Source organism: Oenanthe melanoleuca, chromosome 2, assembly GCF_029582105.1.
Source record: "Oenanthe melanoleuca isolate GR-GAL-2019-014 chromosome 2, OMel1.0, whole genome shotgun sequence".
NCBI classification, from domain to species: domain Eukaryota; kingdom Metazoa; phylum Chordata; class Aves; order Passeriformes; family Muscicapidae; genus Oenanthe; species Oenanthe melanoleuca.
The window spans coordinates 104527483-104550903 of record NC_079335.1 but is presented as its reverse complement, the minus strand read 5'-3'; the positions used below and the strand labels follow the sequence as shown (position 1 = coordinate 104550903).

At 40.2% G+C, this 23421-nt stretch overlaps 2 protein-coding genes across 3 annotated transcripts in view; one reads left to right on the top strand and one right to left on the bottom strand.

Moving 5' to 3' along the window:
• Positions 1 to 9711: 9711 nt before the first annotated feature.
• Positions 9712 to 21959, bottom strand: KIAA1143 (KIAA1143 ortholog). Its single transcript, XM_056483473.1, has 3 exons — positions 21705 to 21959; positions 20130 to 20289; positions 9712 to 12152 (listed from the first exon to the last, which is right to left on the bottom strand). The coding sequence occupies exons 1-3, from the start codon at positions 21810 to 21812 to the stop codon at positions 11941 to 11943; spliced, it is 480 nt and encodes a 159-aa protein (XP_056339448.1). The 5' UTR covers positions 21813 to 21959; the 3' UTR covers positions 9712 to 11940.
• The window catches only part of KIF15 (kinesin family member 15), a 36284-nt gene continuing 34673 nt past the window's right edge, over positions 21811 to 23421 (top strand). For both annotated transcript variants that reach the window (XM_056483470.1, XM_056483472.1), the window contains exon 1: positions 21811 to 22021. In XM_056483470.1, coding sequence (XP_056339445.1) covers positions 21811 to 22021 — 211 coding nt within the window. The remainder of the gene's footprint in view (positions 22022 to 23421) is intronic.

Sequence of the window (23421 nt, the reverse complement as noted above, 5' to 3'; positions counted from 1 at the left end):
CATTTCAATTATCACTGTTTGCTGAAGAAAATTGATTTTAAAATCTCCCTGATCCATTTACAAATTACTATTATATTTTTGTACTAAAGTAGTACCCCAGAGTCTGTGGCTCAGATTAGGGCTCCACTAGGGCAGGTGCCATGCAAACTTGTGATGCAAGACTAAGAAAACAGCTTTCTAAACCTCAAAGTTCAAAAAGATTCATGGGTATGTATTTATGCATGTGGTACTGAATGACTGCACTGAGACAAAAATCATTTATTTATTAGAACCTACATAGGCTCTTAAGCACTGAAAGGTGCTTTAAAAAGCTTGCATCCACACATAGAAGTCTCTGACTCACTCAAACCCCAAATTCAGCTGGTGCTGCTGCCATCGTGGACTCTCTGAACTCCTAGAGGTGCAGAGGAGCTGCAGAAATGATAGAGTGCAATGATTGGCCTCTGTCTGTGCGAACCCAAAGCTGAGGGAAAAGAGGACAACACAGGAGGTCTGCAGAGGTACAGCAGGCTAAGGTAAACACCTTAGACCGGTGAGTTTGAGAAGCAGTCACATTGCAAATGCTCAGGAGGTGCAGTGAACAGGCAAGTGTGAACTCACTCCTTGCAAGGTAGAATTGCTGGTTGATATGTTAGCCTCTGTGCTGGGGCTGTATGAGGTAAGAAGAACTAAAGAGCAAACAGCCCAAGTGGTAAATGAAAAAATACATTGGAGCACTCGCAATTCAAACACATTGCCACCAAAAAGTGCCAATATGGAAAAATAAGACATTAAGAAGCACTGTTGTAGAGAAAACATTTGATAGGAGCAGGAAACTATCACAGTTGCTATGTCTAAATAACAAGATTTACCTTCCTTTCAGTTTCAGTATTATCTAGTGGGCAAAATGAATCAAACTGCATTTCAGGGTCAAGGGATCCCTTGCCACAGACAGCACCCACAGGGAAGAGGAGTGTGTTGAGCAATGCAGAGCACAAAGTAGAAGCAAGTGACATGGGGAAAATCTGCCCTTAGACAAAGCCTTTACTGAGCCAGTGCATCTAAAGTTGAAACTCTGGGGGCACATGAGTTCTGGAGCAGTGACCTGGAGGTATGCTTTATGCCTGCCCCCCCTCCCCCCCCAATAAAAACAGCAGAAGCTGGGGAATACACACACAGAAGGCACAACATGGATAAGGAACATATCCATGTGACCTGGATGCACCAGAGTATCTGTGTTGTTTGTCCATCTACCTCCAAAACATGTGAAGGACAAGTCTCGAGCAAAACAGATGAACAACCATGGCAAAAGTTACTCTGGGCTCTGATCCAAAGCCCAGGGCAATCAAGACAAATCCTCTAGGGCAAACCACATGCAGTACCCACAGCTAAGGTGCATATGAACACCTTTAATAAGGAAACAGCAAAGATATATAGAGTAATGGGTGTCTTAAAGCATCCTGACTAGCATTTCACCATTATGAAAAACAACTGATAGCATCTTTCTCTCTGAAGGATGCAGTAAAACAATTTAATGGCTAAATATCCGTTAGAGCACTATCAGATTTCATAACATAAGCTGAACTTTTTTCATGTCTCAGCTTCTGGAAGCATAATGTGAGTGTGTTTTTTAATTTTACTTCAGTTTTTATTCTTCATGTAGCTGTACAGAAGAACTCAAAAGTCATGAATGCTGAAAGGCCAAATTCAAACTCAAATATATAGTAGATACATACATATATATCTATATATATATACACAGACAGACATATATACATACTACTTCATGGTTTGACAATGATTTTTTAAGAATCCAAGGGCTTGGCAATACTGTGATCATCAATGGCCAGGCATGACCTTTGGGGATAGAAACGCATATGGTTATCTAGCTGAACACGAAGGTACTAACAGTCATAAAAGTGACAACAACAAATTCTTGGCTGCTAGAAACTGGCATGGTTCCACAGAGTTTCATAGTTCAGCAGCTGGGTCACAAACTAAATCCAGAAATCAGGGAAAACAGAAAATCCTGGGAATGCAGACTTTTCAGCTTGTTTCACACCCCTCCATCTTTTGTTAGGCATTTTTTTTTATTTTTGGCATTTGCGCAGAAAACATGTCAGTGTGTCTTTTACAGCACTCCAAGGAAAAAAATTCAAGCTGCTCTGCCTGATATTAAAATATGTGGCATTTGGTAATAGTTGGATGCAATCCAACTGCTAAACTGATGAACTGCAGTTTGTAATGCAAGCACATCTTGAAGGGAAAGCAGCAAAAGAGATGAAAATGAAATTTATCAACAAGAATAAAAGAACATGTGAGCTGAAAGCAGCAGGAGGGATATCCAGTGTCTGAGGATGGAAAGAAGGATACCAAGCACATTAGCAGTGGCATTAGTTTATTTAAACACAGCCACATAATGAAGCTGAGCATCAGCATCATGATAAATTGGAGCAGACGAATGAGCTTTGGAGGGAGGGAGGGAGCGAGGGAGAACATAGCAAGAGACCAAATGCGTCATGGCATGTTAAATGAGAGTGACCCACCTGGAACATGTTAGACGCCAAATAGCACTGCCTGCTACTTACTCAAATGACAAAAAGGAAGTTGCAATATATAAGATTAGTACACTTTACAAGAAACAAATTCTCATGCCATTAAAAAGATCAAAGGTCACAAAAAACTCAGTGTAACCCACAAGTATTTAGCTGTTGAACAAGTCCATCTGCATTACATATATTCAAGTGTTAGTAATTAAAGGTGGGATATCAACCTTGAGCTGATACCTTTTCCCAGGTACTGTCAGTTTAAATCTGACTCTTGCCATGGCTATAGCATGTTTTTGCTTTTGAAATGAATGGTGAGGTCCTAGGAATATGACATCAGCGTTTCTAATAAGAGAACCATCAAAAGTAGAGCTGAAAGGGACCTTGCAAGGTCATCTAGTCCAGCCCTCTGCCCTAAGGCAGGATCAATTATACCCAAATCATTCCTGACAGAAGTTTGTCTAACCTGTTCGTAAAAATGTCTGGCAATGAAAATCCCACAACCTCCCCAGGCAATCTGTTTCAATATTTCACTACTGTTACAGATGGAAAGCCTGTCCTAATGTCTTCCTTAAATCTTCTTGGCTACAATTTAAACCTGTTAGTTCTTTTTGTATTCCCAGTGGACACTGAGAACAATTTACAACTTCCCTCTTAGCAGCAAGCTTTATATGCCTGAACACTGGTATTACAATCTCATTCTTTTCCCTGCGTCTCCTTTCTCTAGATATACTACCAACTTCTTTCAGTCTTACAGTTCACGTTTTCTAGACTCCTGATCAAGCCACTACTTTCTGTTGGAATTTCCAATTGGACTGTATCTTTCTTTTTTGAAGTATAGTGCACAAAAGTAGACCCATTACTCCAGCTAATGTCTGAAGCAGAGAATAATTGGGTAAGATTATTTCCCATTTCTTCTCCATGACACATTAATTTATAGAGCTGAAATTGCATTAGCTTTCCTCACACCATGGACTGTGTTCAGTATTTAACTCACAGCAGTCACAAATCCCCTCCTGCAGAATAATGACCACTGAGTAAGAAGCTCCTTTTATTTATGTATATTGTTGGCTATAGAAATTCAGTGGCAAGATCCTGGAGTGTCCCACCCTTAACTTCTTTGAATTTAAACCCACTTACCTCAGACTACCTTGTTCGGGTTTAATAAGGAGCTCAGTATCTATCAGTGTAATTTCATTGAAAGCAACGTAGTAAGATCAGTAAATAATTTATCCATTGCCTATCCAGTGCGCAGGAATTCAGTTGTGGTTCTTCCTATTAATACCATGTTTAGTATATTCAGTGTGAAATAATCTGAAGCACAATGATGTTAGTTTAGAGGAGTTGGAGCAGCTTAAAATGCAGAAAATTATACATGAAAATTATAGCTCAGAGGGGTCCCAATTAGATGAAAGGTTTCTAACCTCCCTGTATCCTGATGACTATAATGCCCAGGGAGAAGAAAGCTCTTTCAATCACCAATAACACCCAAAATTAGGATGAAACGGGAATTGCATCCTATCATCTCTAGTTACTTGTCCAGAAGGGAAGTTCAATCTCTATTCATATCTGTAATGTATGGAATTATATTTGTCCTATTACATAATCTTTACATGTGCTATAAGGAACCAGCTCGTTTGTTTTTCTCTACAGGCAGATCCTTCTCTTTAGCAGCTGGAGTAATTTGCAGATACAGTGTGAAGAACAGAATAAGGTTCCTCAGTAAATGGGCACTAAACAACCCAAAAATACACTGTTGTAAGAAAAGGCTTAATTGTACAAGTGCCAGACTGGTTTGTCACTTGAAGCAGAATTATAGGCTATCCATCCACTGTTTAAAAGCACGTGAAACATTTAAATAAAATTTCAAAATTGCTCTGAATTTCACCTCCTGATGTTGAAGTCTGAAAGAGAGGCCTCTCTGAGTTCCTCAGAGAGAGATCAACAAGTTTCAGTGAGAGCTTAAAAACATAGTTCCAGATATCAGTGTAGAGAACAGTTTTGAAAACAAGTCTCCGTGAAGGTTCAAAGAACGTAGTTTTAGACATAATAAAAAATGGTAAGAATATTGCTTACATTTTTAGATAAGAGTATATGTGTAGTTTATATGTAAACTGGCGTGCTAGGAAACTAGAGTTCTAATAGAAGAAACGTTTCAAATTTATGTTTTTAGTTTATTGGATAATTTGTGTATAAGAATCTATGCACTGGGGAGAGACACTCTTTCTTTCTTCTCTCCCCTCACTGCTATCATCTGTGGAGGCTAAATCATCCTCACTCAAAAGAAGATAAGAGCTGTGGCTGCAACTTCAGCCCTCCCAGGGCCTTGCACCAAAAGCTACTTCCACTTCTAATTAAAACTTTACTTCTACTTAAAACGCTACATCAAAAACTTTTAGCATGAACTTTAATGCTTAAAACCCTTCGCCTTTCAAGACTGATGCGCCTTTACAATAAACAACTTTATAGCAACTAATAACTACTCGGCTCTTTTAAAGAAAACAACCACAACCCAATATTCTAGTTTTGATTTCTACCAAGTATTTTAAGCAATTTGGAGTGATTAAAAATTTACATTGGAATACTACGTAGCTCAAAGGAACAAGTCTTCTAACTCCCATCAAACTCAGATAAATAATTCCCACAGGTGCCTTTGAAAATCTCTGTTTTTAATGTTGTTGTCCATTGGATAAACAGCTCAAATATCGCTGGCTTTTTGTACAAAGTTCATCTGCCTGAAATAATGTATGAAAATCATAAAATTGATTTAAGCTCTTCTCAGTGCTCCATAAAATTCATGCAGCCCTTAAATTATAAAGCTGCTGCTGCTGCAGCACTCATCAGAACAATGCTTAATCTCTTCTCTCAAGATAGTTGGCATGTCAGAAGAGAAAAGAAGGGACTTGGGCAGCTGAATTGTTTGTTTCAATTTGACAGCGCAGAATACAACAGCCTAGATGCCAGGGCTCTAGTTCCAGTGAGACTGTGCGCATCAAGGTTTTATTGCAAACACAAGTTATTCTAACCTTCCCCTGCCTTTCCTTGGTTTTAAACCAGAAAATAGCTTCCATTGATTTCACAGGGACTCTTTCTGCACACATCATCAGGTTTGTGATACTTGAGATGTTCCCTGCCTAATTTATAATCAGTGTGCTCTTGTTCTGATATAGACAATAAAATTCCACATCTGTCCAATTACACATCGGTGTAAAAATGCTATTGCAAACCTCACTTCATTCTTATCAGATAGTCTCTCTCTCAGCCCAAAGCTGTGTCAGAACAGGTAGGGTTTTTTTCTTTTACTAGGTATTTATGTAAGGTTTTTTCTTCTACTAAAATCAGAGCTTTTAGGACTGTTGAATTTCTTTTTTTTTTTAATCTCTTACCTTCCTCAGCAAAGATTGAAAGCATTTTTGGAACTGTATAAAACACAAGGTGAAAATAAAATCCTAACATAGAGTAACTATGATTGAATCAACTCCTTTACTCTTAAATTTGGCCTGATAACATATTAAAAATGCAGACTGCTTTATTAAGATTTTGGCTTGTGCCAGCTGACTCAGATTAACAGTATGCTGCTTTTTCTGGTTAAGTCTCATCTGGAATAGCCCAGTCTTCAGAGACAGAGTGTTCTGGACTTTATTAAACTCATTCTTTTCGGTGTTTCATCCTGAGGATCCAGAGTCAGCAGCTGCTATAGTCTTCTCCTTAACACTGACTTTCCAGCTCTCTCCACTCTCCTGGTAACATTCCCTTGTCTGTCATTCAGTCATCATCTTTAAGGGATGCATTTCAACCTTTCTATACTCACGCTTTTCTCCCACATAACCCTGTGAGTTTCATCCTTCCTCATAGGCTGTTTTTGCTCAGAGGTATACAAACCATCTGTGCCTCTAATACAATGTTCTTAAATAGCCTCCAGGCAGATCTCTATGGTTTTTAAGTACTTCTCTTTGCCCTTCAGCCTGCTGTTAACCATTTTCCTCATAGTTTTATAATCTGCCCTTTTAAAGTTCGTTGTTACTGTGCTGTCCCTAAGGGAACAACTCTTTCATGATATCAAAACTAGAAGTGTGCAGTGATCACCGTTATCCTACAGAGGCTTGACAACACTTCCTCTAATAACTTCTGCCTCTTACAAGGTAGCTCCCTCTTGCCCACGGCCTTAACTAATCAGGCATGGCACTGAGGACTGCCACCAGAGTCAAGGAAAACAAATCCTTTGCCATATGGATTGGAATGGCACCAAAGCCACTTCTGATAAGAGGGAAAGAACTGCTTTACCAGCTGTTGCTTTACCTTCAACAAAAATATGTTAACAGTGAGGTAAATAACAGTAAAATTCAATCTTGTGTAATTTTCCTGGCTGGTCCCATTCATTTTCCCCAGGAGGAAGTTAATTCCCAGAGGCTGGCTCTGAGATTTTATAGGTTCTCAATATCTTGAGGAAGTCTACAGGAGATTGCAGTCACATATAACCCTATGGTGTGTCTCCCCTGGTCTTAATGCTACCTTTGTAACTGCTGCCTGTGAAATGCTCTCAAGGAAGTGTGGTAGAAGGGAAGGTCTACAACATGAAAAATGTCTTTGCAGATTAGCACCTTGCTCTAGGAATAGGAATAAAGGGATGATACTGAAGAGACAGCTGATACACCGGCCTTTCTGTTTGCTGAATGCACAAAGGATTGATTTATGGCATCTTGCCACAGGAGAGGCCTATAGGTTATTAACCAGCTTCAATGGACAAACACTTGCTGAGGCTGCACATCATACCTCTTGTGCTGCACAGAGAGTAATGATTCATCTGCTGGCAAGCCTGATGTCCTTGAGAACACAGTTGGCTCTGCACAGCCAAGTGGAGCATTACTTAGTTAATACACTACAGCATAAGGGAAACAATCAGCTGAAACGATGGCATTGCTGCTTCCTGCTTCATTTAAATCTGCAGCTTCCTAACAGGATTATATTGAAGCACTGTAAAAAAACGACATGAAGTCCTGTGATGAAACTTAAAAAATGTGTAATTAAAACTGCTAAGTACAGGCTTCTTGTGCTCAGTGCCTGCAAAACACAGCCTTTGATCCTCCAAATGATACTTCTAGGAAAAGTGCTGGACAAAAAACCTATGAGACTAGAATTCAGACTCATCCCTTCCTCTTTAGGCCAATGACATGAACTTTTGCAGTACAACAAACTTGCTTTTATTTCAAAAATACAACCAAAGGTAGGAACTCCTGGGCCACCTGCCCACATATGCATTTTCTTGCTCCTTCTGTCTATCAAGAATGCATCTTGATTCCTTTCATTTAGAGAAAGATCCTGGTTCTTCTAAAGAAATTAAGGTGATAGAGCATCTCACTCTCCTATTGACATCCAAGCATCTTTACAGTGTAAAAAGCCTCAAGCATCTGTTGCTGTAATGCTAATACAGTTCCTCAGATTTGTTGCACCTCACTGCTCAGCTAACACCATCAATGAATGTTTTAGTCTTAATAAACTGGGAAATTCAAGTATTTTATTAATAGAAACTGTACAAGATTCCCATATGAGGTAACAAGCCATATCTGACCAAGATTCCTGTATTGGGTAACAAGCCTCAGCTACTCTCACCTTGCTTCTCCAGCACTGCTCTCACATTTAACTGGGCAAACTCCATGAGAAAATAAATGCATATACATTCTCTACTATGGGAGGGGGAAAGGACTGGGAATGGGGGCAAACAAGAGCAAGAGAGAAGGAAAACCCAGGGAAATCATCCCTTCCTGTTCTAACCTCATGTTCCATCTACTTAACTTTGGTTTCCCCTTTATAAGTAAGTTGCAATTATTATTTTCCCATGGCCCACTAGGACAGGTGATTGCTTAAGAGTTTCACATTTCTCCCCTAAATGAACAAGTAATTGTTCTCTTTAATCACAGGTTTCATGGGGAGTTGATAGTGTGTGTGATTTTCCTGGTGTGTCACGGTAAAAACACTGAATTTTCACGACTACCTGATTAAAATGCTTTTGTGCATCACTCACATCTCTTAGTAAATCTATTCAATTAGTTATTGTTAGGTGAACTGGGAGTGAAATACAATGAATACAAAGGTCTCCTCCTGGTCAGAGCACTACAAATCAGTTGGAATAAAGGCAAGAAACGGAGTTTCCCTATCCACCCTTCTTTCCCCTGCTGTGTTGCCTAAACAACAATTAAATGCCTTTTAATTCATTATTTCCAAGTAAACTCAATTTATTTGCCTTCCAGACATCTGTCATGAGGTTGTAGAGCAAGAAGCATGATTAAGCAAAAGTACTGCACTCAATAAGCAGAATTATTGCACTCAGTACTTTAAGGTAACCCTCCTTTTACTGGCAGTTTCCCAAGTCTTTCACTAAAAATGGTAACTTTTGTTTAAATGCAATTAATCTCAATCTTATTTTGAACAGGCCAGATCAACTCCATATTGTGAGGGTTTCTCTAATTTTAAGGTAAAACCAAATGCTCTCTGTGCCTTGGCAAGCATTTATCTCAATAGCCCTGTCTCCTAAAATGTCTCACAGCTCAAGTCATGAACTTCTGGCTTGTGCAAGAAAAATGTAAGTAAATATATTTCTATGCTGATGAACAGAACCAGAAAAGTTTAGGTAAGCAGCCAATGGTTAATTCATTCTTTCAGATGAGTCTCAGCAAGTCAGAGTATTTACTCCATTGTTGACATATGCCCAAATATTTATTTTGTTTGCTGGAATGCTACAAGATTACTCATGGATGTGTATGTATATATTTGTACATATTTTTAATGGATTCAGACAAGTTAAAAGTATACAAGATAAATGGAAATACTAATCCCTGGGAACATTTGGTTCTGTACATCTGTGAATTTTTTCTTCTTTTATATATAGAGAATATAGACAAACTATGCTACAAATGTAGCATATCCTCATGGGAATAATCAGGTTGCCACACAGCACCCCTCTCACGACCAGTGCAACAGGACTTTAATATTCATTTATAGGTCTGGTTTCAGTTTTCTGAAAGGACAACAGATCTATTCATTTTCAAATCAGGGTAGCATGTACTCATACGAACAGTGTGAAACATTGTGCAGACTTGCATCTGATGTTATGCTGCAGGAAGCTGGTGTGTAGGGAGACAGGCAGCAGGTACAGGAGGCTCCAATATAAGGAGGCAAAAAAAATAAATTCGTTTCATGTACTGTAATTTTTATTAAAATATCTTTGGACCACTTAAAAGAAAACATAATTTATCATTTACTACCAGATGAACAAACTAAAACCAGCTGTTTCACACAGCAACTTGAAATTTGCTCCTAGATGAAGCTTTACAGGCCAAATAATTTCAAATGTCCTGTCATGCAGCAGAACTGGTTTCCTATGGTTACCGAACACACCATATATCCAAATAATTTCAAAGTCACAAATCACATTTCTACTACCTTGTTCTCCCAAATCCCATCAGCTCTCAGTGTCGTTTTTGTCCTGTTACAGAAAAGATGCTGAAATTATCATGTTCTTTCTAAGCCCATCTGCCTGAGATTGTTACTCTCCCTTTAAGACCTGGGGGGGGTCAGAAGCAGAACTGGAGGGTCTTGCCCCAGGTTCATGGAGGCAGGAGATGCCAGGACCCCTTTAAAATTAGAACAACATTCACACAGGCCTCTCCTTCATTCCTGCTAGCTACTGAGAAGATGAGGCAACACGAGGCAGAAGCTCCCCTTTGTTTTGGTCTCTGGGCCAGGAAGGACTTTCTTTTCAGACCTTTTTTCCTTCCTTTTTCATTGCTGTCACCCGGGACAGCCAGCCATGGCACCACAATGGGCAAAACAGAACAGCCCCTGCTCCATACAGTCACTCCAGCCACCCACCAGCGCTCAGCTGCAGCAGGAGCGTGTGGAGCCCAGGCTGCCCCAGGCATCTGCCCGTCATCTTCTGCTGAGGAGGAGGCCAAGTCCCTCCATGAGTTCCAGTCACTGCCCAGTCCCAGCTGCCACTGTTGATGGAGCTGCTATTGGGTGATGTGGAGCACATGGATCAGCAGCATTTGACTGGTTTTAGAGTCCAGGTTCCTTTTTGTTTTGTCCATGTACCTTGTTGGTTGTTGTTTGGGGAAAGAGTGACTTATATAATCACAAAGTTTCAGATGCTGTAGTGGTTTTTTTTTGCCTTTGTTCTCTCTCCACCACATGGCCAGGAAAAGGGGTTTCTCCACCAGCTTGTCTTTGTCCCCTGAACCACGCAGTCTTCTGTGGAGGCCAATATTTTTGGGCAGGAGTTTCTCTTGTTTTCTTTCCTCCCAAGCAGTCCCTGGGATTCAGCACCGTTTAGTGATGATTACTGTTATCCTGCCTGTTGCTGTTCCATTTTTTCAGTAAACTGTTATTTTCTCACTTGTAAGTTCTTGCTTTCATTTCTGCTTACTGGTAAAAGGGGATCAGTTAAAACTAAAGGGGGCAGTAACTCATTCTGGAGTGTCTGCCCCAGAAACTGTCAAACCAAGACGCACATAGCTAAGGTGTTTCTTCATTTAAATTCCGTTTACAACTTTCCCCCTACTTAAAGAAAGCCAAATTAATGCTTTTCCACAGCTTAAAGATGAAATACATTTTTTAAAACAAGCTGCCTGAGATCCCAAATAATTATGAATACCTAAGTAGCCAACTGGAACAAATATACTTTAAAAAAAACCCCAAAACACCACAAAACGACTGAGCTCATCAGTGTCAAAACCAAAGTGCACAATCTCCAATGGTTTAGGCTTATTTTGCATGAGTTGATACCATCAACTAGAATTAAAATCTTTATACCTTGCTATCACAACCAATTCAAATTAATTGTTTAGATGTTTCTTAGACTGCATTCACCAAAGACAGGATCAAGACTACATGACTTTAGCAACTGCAGCCTCATTACTGCAAGGCTCTGCAAAGAGCTAATCTTGCAAATCACAAATGCAAAAGTTGTGCAAACTTTTGTTAAGCTACAAGACGGAAAACTTCAGTCTCTGTTTCACAGCAATGAAGAGTCTCTCTTGAATGTCAATAATAACAGATAAAAATCACACAACTGTCAACTAAAGCTATTCAATATAGAGGAAATACATTTTAGTCATGGAGGACATTTTAAAATTGATTGAAAATTTGTAAGCTGAATATATACAGGTATATTTTGCTATTCATTTGTGACCTCAAATAGCTTTTACATACATGGTTAAATTCTCTTTTAAAATAAAGACATGACAAATAGCTCCAACTAACTGCAAAGACTTAGCTCTTGCTAATTTCATACTATACTTCTCTACTTGGATTATAACAAAGTAAGAGAAGACTCAGATACCATGCTTCAATTTCTATGAAAGCCCTCAATGTTATTCAGGTCTCTAGAAGGCCAAGTAAAATAAAAAAAATACAACCCCTAATCATCATTTTCCTCATCATCAAATGAGAGAAGACTGCTGTTTTTTACTTGCTTAGCTGTACTCTTAGAAGTAGTTGCTTCCCTCTTAGTTTTCTTTGCTTCTTTAATCTTCTTACTTGAGCTTACATTGAAGTCCAAACACTTCTCTGATGAACGTTTGGCTGGTTTCCTGAACATAATTTTTCCATCAGCAGGTTCTGGTTCATCATCTGCAATAAAGAGAATAAAGTCAGAACTCATGTGCACATGTTCACAAACACATACAGACCTTCACTGTTATTCTGAACACCATGACCTTGAACCAAGTTCAGTGAGAGAATACAATCATCATGAAAATGTACTTTTTGGTGATAAACTCTGTATCAATGAATGTCCTTCATGTACACACACCTGCCCCACGGCAGCCAGCCCTTGAAGACAATCCTCCTGCAGCTCCCATTAGAAATAGGGTTTCACTAACCAGAGCTCTAACTTAGAAGAGCCTGTGAATGGTAGAGTTTTTCCCACACATTCCATTCACATCCACTTACCAAAATGTAATCCAATTTCATAGGATGCTCTCACTCTGCTTTAGTATTTGTAAAATTCATGACAATAAATGCACGTATTTCAGAATTATGCCATCTCTTTAAATAACAAAATGGCACATATACTAGAAAAACTTTTTTCTCTAATATATTCTGTCTTACTGAGACAGCTGAAAAGATCATGTGGTAATAAACCTCCCATTTATTATCATAATGGATGAGAATTTCAGGGTTTCTTTGTATCTGCAAAATCACCCAACTATTCCAACTAATTTTGCTCTAGTACATGTAGAGGAGCAGACAACAGGAGAAGTCCCTTCCATGATTATCAGGTGGAGCTACTGCATAAGTAACAGCATCAGGGCAGTATTTCTAGAAGATGAAGTACAATTGTAAAGTCATGAATCAGACAAAAAGGTTCATGCTGCAGTAGTTTGCAATTTTTATAATGTATACGTGACAAAATGTTAAGAAGTCATAGGTTCCGTGCAAGATATTTTTCCTAAATTACTTTTGTGAAATTCATTACTCAACAGAAATGTGTTTGACAAGATTATGTGCTATTTAATATAACCAATAAATAACTGTTCTCTTTAGCACAAATTTTTTCCTCAGTATATCAGCACTATGGCAGAAGGCTTAACATTTCAGTGTTATCTACTAGCACTAGCTGAAACTCTAGTTTCAGCACTAGCTGAAACTCTCTTCAGTGCATTCTCAAAACAATACAACTAATAAATCTGGTATCTTAATGGCTGTGTGGTATAAATGAAGACATCAATTTCAGTGGGAAATTTCACTCAGAAAGCCTTAAGTTTCGGAGACCCTCTTAAATAAGAAACCTAGCTTGAAAAACTAGGCACCAATTCTTTCAATGGCTTCAATTGAATGCATACTTCCAAAAGGTACATATGGTGATGAGCTGGAGCACAAGTCTTATTGAGAAGCAGCTGAGGGAGCCGGGGTTGTCCAGTCTGGAGAAAAGGAGCTCAGGAGATACCTCATCTCTCTCTTCAACTGCCTGAAAGGAGGTTGTAGTGAGATAGGCATCAGTCTCTTCTCCGAAGTAACAAGCAATAGGACAAGAAATAGCCCTTTCCCAAAGGGAAAATTTAAATTGGATACCAGGAAAAATTTCTTCACTGTGAAAGTGGTCAGGCATTGGAACAAGTTGTCCAGGGAAGTAGCGGAAACACCATCCCTTGCAGTGTTCAAAGAACACATGGTACTTGAGGACATGGTTTAGTGGCAGCAAAGCTAAACAAGGTTAGTAAGTGGGGCTCCATAGATCCTAGATGTCTTTTCCAAACCAAACAATTCCTTGATTCCATGATTCTGCACTAGTTTATGAGAAAATACTACTATGAAGAATATAACTCACGACATTTGGGGGGAAAATACCTCAGTCTTGGCACTTAGAATACAAGGAATTAGCAGCAATAATAAAACTGTAGGTATGAAAAGCACAGTTCTCAATGGATCCATTGTGAACTCTGTACAGACAGCTTAGGTGTTTAGATGCTGTACATGTGATACAGAAGTTTAGGAAGTGCCTACAGTAAACTTTCGGAGGGAAAGAGAACTCCTGAAAGCATATCATACCTAATTAATCAGAATACACTGTGCATCCTTTTCCTCAGAAACTGGGCCTCCATTTCTGGGCTAAGAAGCTTAGTGTCAAATGATTCCCCTTACTAATTGCTGCATAACTAAAATGTTTATTTGGAAACACAGATCTTCTAATTTAAACAAGATCTGAGGCACAATATAAGCCAAATTATTAAAAAATCCATCTATAAGGAAAACCTCCCTTATGTGTGGACACAAGTGTCTACGTACTGTATACAGTACCCATACTGCTGTGGAAATGACACAATCAGTTACTGGGTAAGCATGAGGAGCAAAAAAATCAACCCCTCCACTAGACACTCTTAAAAAACAGATTACTGCATTTGCTTGGAGTGGTAAATTTTAAAACCTAACTCCTTAAAAGTGTAGTTCCAAGCATATCCATAAAAGAAAAAAGATAAACAGTGATGTATTTGTACCCCATAGAAAAACAGAGAAAAGAAATTTTAATTTTACTTGCAACTGTCCTGCTACTCACATTGTGAACTGCACAGAATAATTTTGTTTTGCCAACCAGATGGTGAAACTGATAACTACCTTTGCAATATGAATTTAAACATGCAGTAAACTAAGGGCACCAACAGGAAAGCTCAGAAACTCCACCAAAATGGCAAATAGCTCATCTCTGATCTCCAGGGCTACAATACTATTTGCAGGTCATTCTGCATCAAAGGAAATTATTTCAGCTCTTGGCCTGGTTAAACACTGTCAAAATTTCATTATATGCTCAAGGGCATTCCTTTCAACAGGAAGCTCAGGTCAGCTTCACAGAGCAGTGTGTGATGGCAGTGCTTGACAAAGAATGAAACAAATGAGGAAACACAGTAGGCCTAGCCTTACCTTACCTACATGTGGAGAGAGTGAGGACAGGCTACGCTTTTTGAAAGCATTTAATATAGCAGTTCAAGAACTTTGTGTTGATTTGTTAAGATTGTCTTTTCCAGTTGGTAAAAAGAATTCATTTTATCCTTTGTACTTTTATCAGGTTCTTAAGTGTCAGCTCTCTTTTTTGTTTGCATCAAAGACCCACAAAAAACTGACTTGTGTTAAGCAATGCAAAAAAAAAAAACCTAAAGAAATGCGAGATGTTACATAGTGATTCGTGTCATTATGAAAATACACCATGGGATCAATATAAAGAATAGTGAATCCAAAGTAGAGCATGGACAAGAAACACAGGAAAATCTAATTATTTCACTATATTTGTTTAAGTAACTTTGTTGCAAATTGTTGGTTTTTTGTTTTTCTGTATTTTTTATTATTTTGTCACTATGATCATGAATTGTATCCACTTTTATGTATAAGGAAAATGCGAGCTTGTTTGGACAAGAGCAGGCTTGTCCCTGCTGTTACCTCCTTGCTAGGAGTGTAACGTGACAACATGTTCAAGCCTTAATCAGACCTTGTAGAGGCTTGTAGCCACAGCTGCTGGAGTGCTAGCCAAGATATTCGGGCTTACACGAACTTGTACCCCAGCACAGGGGCATGTCACAGCCCACCAAGAAACTGCCTATGAAAGGGGCAGTGACCAAAGGTGAGACGGACGTGTTGGCGGAGCACAGACTCCCCATGTCCCCAGCGCTGCTTGCCTGTTCCATATCAATGAATTAATAAATTGCCTTACTGATTAACCTACCCGATGGTGGTAATTTATAACAGAAACAATCTCAGCGTTGGTAATTTTTAAAGCAGAGTCCTAATAAAAGAATCTGTTAGTATTGCACATTATGGAAAGCAGGATTTCTGGTAAGCACACTGAAAATCACAAAGTAAAATACATAAAGCAGAATAGGAGAAATAATTAAATCCACCTCTGATAAATGAGTCAAAAACTACACTAACAGTTCAAATTCCCACTGTTCTTAGTCACTGCTGCTATTTACCTGGATCACAAACTTCTACAGTGGTTGACCAACACAAGCGCTGTCAGATGTTGAGCTGAAAACTCACTTCACAAGTGACATCAATTTAAGAAGCCACAAAGTCAGAAATTTCTTTTCTTTTAATTTCAAGTTATATATTACAAAAAAAGTAGAAATGAGGGTCTTGAAAAAGAAATACTGCTCTTCAGTTTATAGGGTTTTTTTATTTAGTAGTCATTTGTGTAGTTAACAGCACCACTTTTCAGCAGTTTCTGTCCAGATGGGTCAACGAGGCAACAATAGGAAACACAAATACCACTAAATTATCAGGAACAACAGGAGGAACAGTGAAGCCTATATACATCTATTCAAAGACAGAAGGTTAGGGAAAAAATTACAACAACCTGGAAATTTTTCTTAATGGTTTCTAAGGTTAGAAGTTCAGATCAGCCATTTCAGTTGCTCCTTCCAGTGCTTTCTGGCCATCCATTCTCTATGCATGCCTTTGGAAGCATTTACTCCAGAAATTCAGCACATTGATGGTTTGAAGATAAGAAGGCCACTCTTGCTCCAATCAGTCTCAACTGTTTATGAGAACACTTGTGAAAGTTTTCCTTACTTAAATACTGCAAAGTTAGCTTTGATTTGGGTTCCTGCTATTTCATGTATGATGAAGAGCAGCATTATCTCTTCAAGATGTATCTGATGTAACATCTGCTTAAATCAGAACAGCCTGTGCTTATTCAGAAAAGGCTCCAATAGCCAAGACAGCAAGGACTGTATTCTCCTTGTCTCCTCCCTCTCCTGTCCTTCCCCAGAACTCAGCACATAGAATGAAATAAGAAAAATATTATAAGGCTTTGAACAAGAAAGGACACCTTTTGCCAAATTTGATCATCTGCATATCTCAGTGTTCCAGAGGCCACATAAGTAGAAAAGCAATGGGGGGGGGGAGGGGGGAAATAAAATCCATTTCATAGACTGTAATGAATGCCAGGATAAACTATCTTGCAGTACTTCATATACTTTCTTTTGTGCAAATTTAGTTTCTCATAAGACCATTTTTCTTTGACTCTGAACCAGCAGTGAAAATTTTTAAAATTATGCATAAAATATTAAGCAAAATCACTATTGATAAACAAAATACTTCCTTTTAAACAGCCTGAGTCTCTGCTACATGGAGAAAAATATTTCAATATAGAAGGACATGTTCTCATATAAGAAAGGCTTGATCCTAAATAAAAAAGATCCCTGAGACTATGTGCGAAAGCCAACAGGAAAGCTAAGATTTGTTCTGCCTTAGGAGGCAACTAAGTGCAGCTAGGACATTAATCAGCTAGTTTTACCAAATTAATGCAAAAATGTTACTCATCTATAAAAGAAAATGCAAGTCATGGGAACACCTGGTGTCTAAAATTAAAAATAAATAAAACCAAAACAGACAAAAACTGCAGCCATGTCAAGCCTAGTTATAGAAGAAAACAAAGAAAGTATGTAAACAAGGTACAGAAAATTCTAGAGGAATATCACAATCCTAAACCTGAAGACAAGGTCCTTCAAATGAAGACAATCACAAGTATAAAAGAGAAGAGGGTGGAACCTCAAAACTGAGTACTTCCCAGTTTTGAAAAACTGTAACCACGACAGATAGTAGCATGTTTCTTAGGATCTATCAAAGTGCCTCAGCATTGATGCACGGGAAAAGAAGATTACCAGTTGGGAAATTTACTTTCCTATTACCTTTTTAGCTTCATGTAATTTCACTAATGATCTGATTTGGGACTGTATAGTAAAGTCTAGTAGCCAATAAATTAATTTGACTTTCAACACTGGGATTAAAATCAAAGCAACATGAAATCCAACCAAGTCATACTTTCACAAAACATTCTTTATACTTCCCATTTTCTGCATTGACAGCCAAAAAAATAAAAGCAATTCATGTTACTCAAAATTCTCTTTATTAAACTATAAGTAAACAGCTGTCTAAATACCTGCCTCAGACTTGAAATCAACATTTAAATCTAGAGGTCAGACTGGCAGTGCAAAAATGGCCCAAAATGCAAAAAAGCCTTCAGCAAGCTGTAGCACAGTCACACACTCCTCCCCCCTTCACTGAAAATTTCACACTGGGCTCTCTCCATAGCAGAGGAACACAGCAGCACTTACCCTGTTTATCCCCAAAAGCCATAAAGAGGAAAAGGACACGAAGACCTCATATAAACTGCAATGGCAGATGAATGAATAGCAACACAATAATACAGAACAGAGGGCAGCAGTCCCCAATGTTCCTGCTACCTACTTCTATGGATGTTTTTCCTCCAAATGCAAGTTATTACTGAAGGGATAAGCAGAGGTGACAAAGTCCTACAGGGACTCAATACTGCCATCCTCACTACTTACAATTATGTCTTAGGAATGTCTTTTTCCACCAAATAAGTTCAGTCACTCTATTCAAATACACTTCCATTTCATACTGTGTATTCAGCTTGGTAGCTCTTTTGGACTTTTTTCACAGCATGGCCTCCACCTCAATAGATTCTCATGGACAACTACTTCTTTTTGCCTGGCCTTACAAAATCATTTTTCCTCCTACTGTGATCACTCAAAGTTTAAACTGCTTATATGAAAAGGAAGCCAATGCTCCGAAAGAACCATGACATTTCTTGCCAATAAGTTGAAACTTGTCCCAGTACTAGGAGGGTGAAAAGAAATTTTGTGATGACTTTAGAAACTGAGACACCAAGCATCTATACGATTAAACTTCAGTGACAAGACACCAGGAAGTAAGCCCAAAGCTGAGCTTATATTCTCAGAGGAGTTTAAATCATACACCTGCTTAGACTTAACAAATACATATCTACCTGCAGAAAACAGGACATAGTTTATTTAGTTTCAAGCTAATCTATGCTATTAAAAATTAAAATTTCTCATCAATCTGCTTTTCAAAAAATATAGGAGTCTTAACATACTTTCTCCCACTTCTGTTACTGACTTCTTCATTTATACCATTTGAATTTTAACACATATGTCTACACAGAGTCAGCATGAACCTGAATTTTCAAATCCAAATGGCAGACAAAGAGAGAAGCTAAGGATTTTATATTGACAGCCATGTGCTAGGCCTCACAGTGTGCTCTAAATCCAATTGACAGCTTTTGTAAATAGCCATAATGGCTAACAACAGAAGATGCCTAGTTCCTATGATTCAACATTCTATTTTATACTTGTGAAGTGCCAGTTCTAAATTCTTAATTGTCAGGACATTTCCACTAGAGACAACAGTTGTCATACATTCTTATCTGTCAAGTCTTCTGTCAGCAAAAGATAAAGCTACATTTCACCATCCCCTGTGTGATGACTGAAGTTTCTGGATGCTCAAAGCACTTTTGTCAATCATAACTGAATGATGAATAGTGAGAGAAATTCTTAACATAACTGTATTCATCAGCTGTAATTTCTCATCGTTATTGTCCAACTGCAGCAGCCCCTCCCACACAGCTTCCATCTTTCCATACTGTGTAATTCTTTGTGGCAGTGAAACACCTTTTTTCTGGACCTTGCTGTTTTTTGGCACTACTGCATCATCTTTTCATATTGCTCCACATATTTGCAAGTCACAACACATACTGGGGATGATTTTAAGCAAGCAATTACATGGGCCAGTCAGCTAAGTGAATATGTTCCCAAGCCATGCATCTGCAATTCCCTCCACCAAAGCACAACTGCGAATCCCTCTGTCCTGATACTCTCTTTCATTAACTCATACAATTACCTTTTAAATATCCACTCCACTGTCAAATTTGACTGAACTAGTCAATGAATTCAAAAATCATCACAGGTGATGATGTCAAAAGACTGTGCACTGGAATAATGCAACAAAATACAACAAAAAAATTAATTTAAGGGAGTATTTAGAGGGAGGATGGTCACAGTCAAGAAGTCACAGTCAAGAAGCACAGTACTACACCATTATATAAAAAGCCAGATAGTCCGAATAGGTACTTAATTACTTGAGATTAGGAACCACAAGTGCAAATTATTTAGGTGAAAAATTCAGAACTAATCAAAGATAGTATTAAACAGCAGAAAGCTGAGAAAGTATCAGGCCTGCTTTTGTGGGTTCTCTCTTTGACTACACCAAGCAAGAAATCAATAATTTGAAATTCACCTGATTCTTTTGACTTTAAGGCCTCTTTGATTTGCTGTTTAATTTTCATAGCTTCTTCTGCAGTCAAGTCTCCTTTCTTCAGTGTCACCACTTGAGGCTGCTCATCTTCCTTGTCACTGCCATTGTCACTGTCATCATCCACAAGTGGAAGCTGCTCTCTCTGGACAAGACAGAAATAAAAGCTATTCTGATCATCACTCCAGTTGTGGGCCAATTCTCTTCAGTTTCACTTTTGTAGAAGGGTTATTGAGAAGGCTTGGCACAGCTGCCAGTGCCAGGCCCTCCCAAGCCGCCTTGTCCCAAAGGACACTCCAATTCCATCAGCGAGACATGGCATGCCACCAGCATGGGAGTATGGGATCCATCAATTAGAGACCAGAACAGCAGGAACTTGGAAAGCAAGAAATTAATTCCTTTTCTTCACCATCTGGACTGTGCAGGCACTGTCTGCTATGCAACACTAATAAAAGCTTTAAATGTATGGGCCCAAATGTGAGCTTTCTATGCTGTACTCAAAACAGCACAAAGGGAAATGTGGGTCCATGGTGGCTGCATTATTAAACCTGGCTAAGCAAATCACTGTAAGCAGCACTGACACAAGGAAGATAGTACTCCTGTTTCTGCCCTGGAAACCTCAGAGCAGCAATGCAAATTTTGGCAAAATTAGACGGCCTGAAAACTTTATTTTGTAAGAAAAAGTATAGACAGCATTACTTTAATCTACTGAATATATATATGTAACGATAATCTAATTTCTTAAGGCATCCTGTAAAACTTAGAGGGAAACACATGCAAAATCACACTGGAAGCAGAAAAAAACTATGCCTCAGGCTGCCTTCTAAAAAGCTGGCTCAGACCCTACTGTCTCTGCCCTGCCTTTCCAGCCATCACAACGCAGGTCATGACCACGGACCTACAGCAAGATCTTCGGGTTGGGAAGGACCTTAAAGATCATCCAGTTCCAGCCCCCACTGCCGTGGACAGGGACATGTCCCACTAGGCCAGGTTGCTCAGTATCCCATCCAACCTGGCCTTGAACAGTTCCAGGGATGGGGCATCCACAATGAACCTTGGCAACCTGTCTCACCATCCTCAGAGTCAAGGATTTCCTTCCGTATATCTAATTAAATTTCCCCTCTTTCCATTAGAACTCATGTTAACTCCTTTCCAAGAGATTTTTCAACCGTGCTTTTAGAATGCTTTTCCCACACCGCCCCTCTTCCGCCGCGCTGGTCTTTTAAAAGTCCGCTCAGGCTGCGACATCACCGCTGCTCCCTCCGTGTCCCCACAGCCCCCCGGGCACTGAGGGGCTGAGGTGGCTGTTGTGCAAGGCCACCACAGCAGCAGGGCAGTGGTTGTGATCCGCCAACACAGAAGCAAAACCAAGTCACACAGGCGATTTCAGTCAGTTGCAAGCGAGCAACCACGGCTCCCACTTGCATTATAAAACCCCGGAACGCTGCTTCCCCACCGCCCTCTACGCGAGAAGGCAGGGGCGGGGATGGGCGCGCATCAAGGCTCGGGAAGCGCCAGGGAGGAGGCGCTGCCCCTTCCGACCCGAGGGCCGGGCATTACCTTGGTGTCCACCGTGGGGCCCTCCCGATACCCGACCTGCCGCTTGAAGCGGCTGAGGAAGGCGGGCTCGGCCGGCCGCACGTAGGAGACCTGGTTCCTCTTGCTCATGGCCACCGAGCGCGCTTCCGGGCGGGACGCGGCCGGCCCGCTCCTCCCTTTCCGGAGCGCTCCTCTGCTCCCGGCCAATCGCGGGGAAGGAGGCGCGGAGGGAAAGAGCGGGGCCGCGCCGCTGGGCGCCAAATTCAACGGCGCCGCCATTTTGGTGCGCCGGGCGGCAGCTGCCGGGGTTGGGGGGACTATGGCTGCCGGCGTGAAAGGTGAGTGCGAACGGCCGGGAAGGGGCTGGGGATGTGCCCTCGGTCCGGAGAGCAGAGGGGCATTGACGCGGCTCGGGAACTGAGGGATAGCTGCCCGGGGGAGCTGCCCTGTCCCGTGCCCTGGCGCAGCTTCACTCGCGTGGGAGCGCCAGTGGGGCCGGGGTCGGTGCCCCGGGGGGTTCCGCTGGCGGTGCCTGCGGGCAGAGCGCCGCCCCGGTGGTGTTTGGGCACGTGGAAGTCGGGCCTTTCCCGGAATCACAGAATAAGCTGAGTCCGAAGGGACCCACAGAGATCACCGAGTCCAAGTCTTGGCTCTGCACAGCACTATCCCCAAGAGTCGCAGCGTATGCCCGAGAGCATTGTCCAGACGCTTCTTGAACTCTGCCAGGCTGGGGAGCCTGCCCAGCCACCCTCTGGGGTTGAGGAACTTTTTTTCTAATACCCAACCCAAACCTCCCCTAACGCGACTTCAGGCTATTCCCCAGGGCTGTGCAAGTACCTATCAGTCTGATTTAGTTTTTAAATGCACTCCTTTCCTTGATAACTTGTGCAATTGAAGAATAAATTACTTAAATGGAAGCTAAAATATTTCTCAGATGTTGAGTAAGTCAAAACAGCACGCAAAAAGCTCATGTAGGGGGAGGATGTTTAGGTAGTATCAATGTCAAGAGGGTTAGCACCTTTGCACATCATTGTTGATTCTGCTTTTAAAGGCAATCCTCCTACAAAACACCCAGGTGCTTTTAAAGATTTTATAAATACTTTATTATTGGAATATTTTGAGGCATTATTTCATTGTATTTTGCTTATTTGCTAAATGCAGTTTTGTAATTGATTTAATTTTTTGACAATATTATGTACTTTCATGTCAGATTCACCCTTAAGTAAAAAATAAGTCACTTTCTCTACTATAGGGTAATATAGGCTATCTCCTTGAAATCTGAAGCTGTGCAAAATGAGGCTCACTCACAGAATCAGTGAGGTTGGAAAAGACCTCTGAGATCATGGAGTCCAACCTGTGGCTGACCAGCTTTCGAGATTTTTATGGGTCTAGGTCTCCAAAAAGGCAAGAGCAGTTGTTGGTTGCTGTAAAGTTGTTTATTTGTAGAGGGGCAGAGACAGTGCCTCAGGGGCAAAGAGTCCCAAATGTTAAAGTCCGTGCTAAAAGCTTTCAGCATAGAGTCCCGAATTAAGCAGAAGTGAATCTTTGGCAGCAGCAGAAGCCACTCATCATCACAGCTGATGATGGCAGTGAGGAGAGAGGGGGAGAGAATCTCTCCCCAGTGCACGGATTTTCCCAAATACAAATTACCCAATGAGCTAAAAACACAAACCTGAAGCATTTCTTCTAAACCTATTAGAATTATAGTTCTATAGTACAAAAGTTTGCACATAATTTG

Excerpts from the sequence above, each read along its gene's own strand:
- KIAA1143 (XM_056483473.1), bottom strand. The coding sequence starts at position 21,812 with ATGAGCAAGAGGAACCAGGTCTCCTACGTGCGGCCGGCCGAGCCCGCC. Across the intron at positions 20,290-21,704 it reads GCCCCACGGTGGACACCAAG|AGAGAGCAGCTTCCACTTGT; the intron begins GTAATGCCCGGC and ends TGTCTTGTCCAG. Across the intron at positions 12,153-20,129 it reads CTTAAAGTCAAAAGAATCAG|ATGATGAACCAGAACCTGCT; the intron begins GTGAATTTCAAA and ends TCTTTATTGCAG.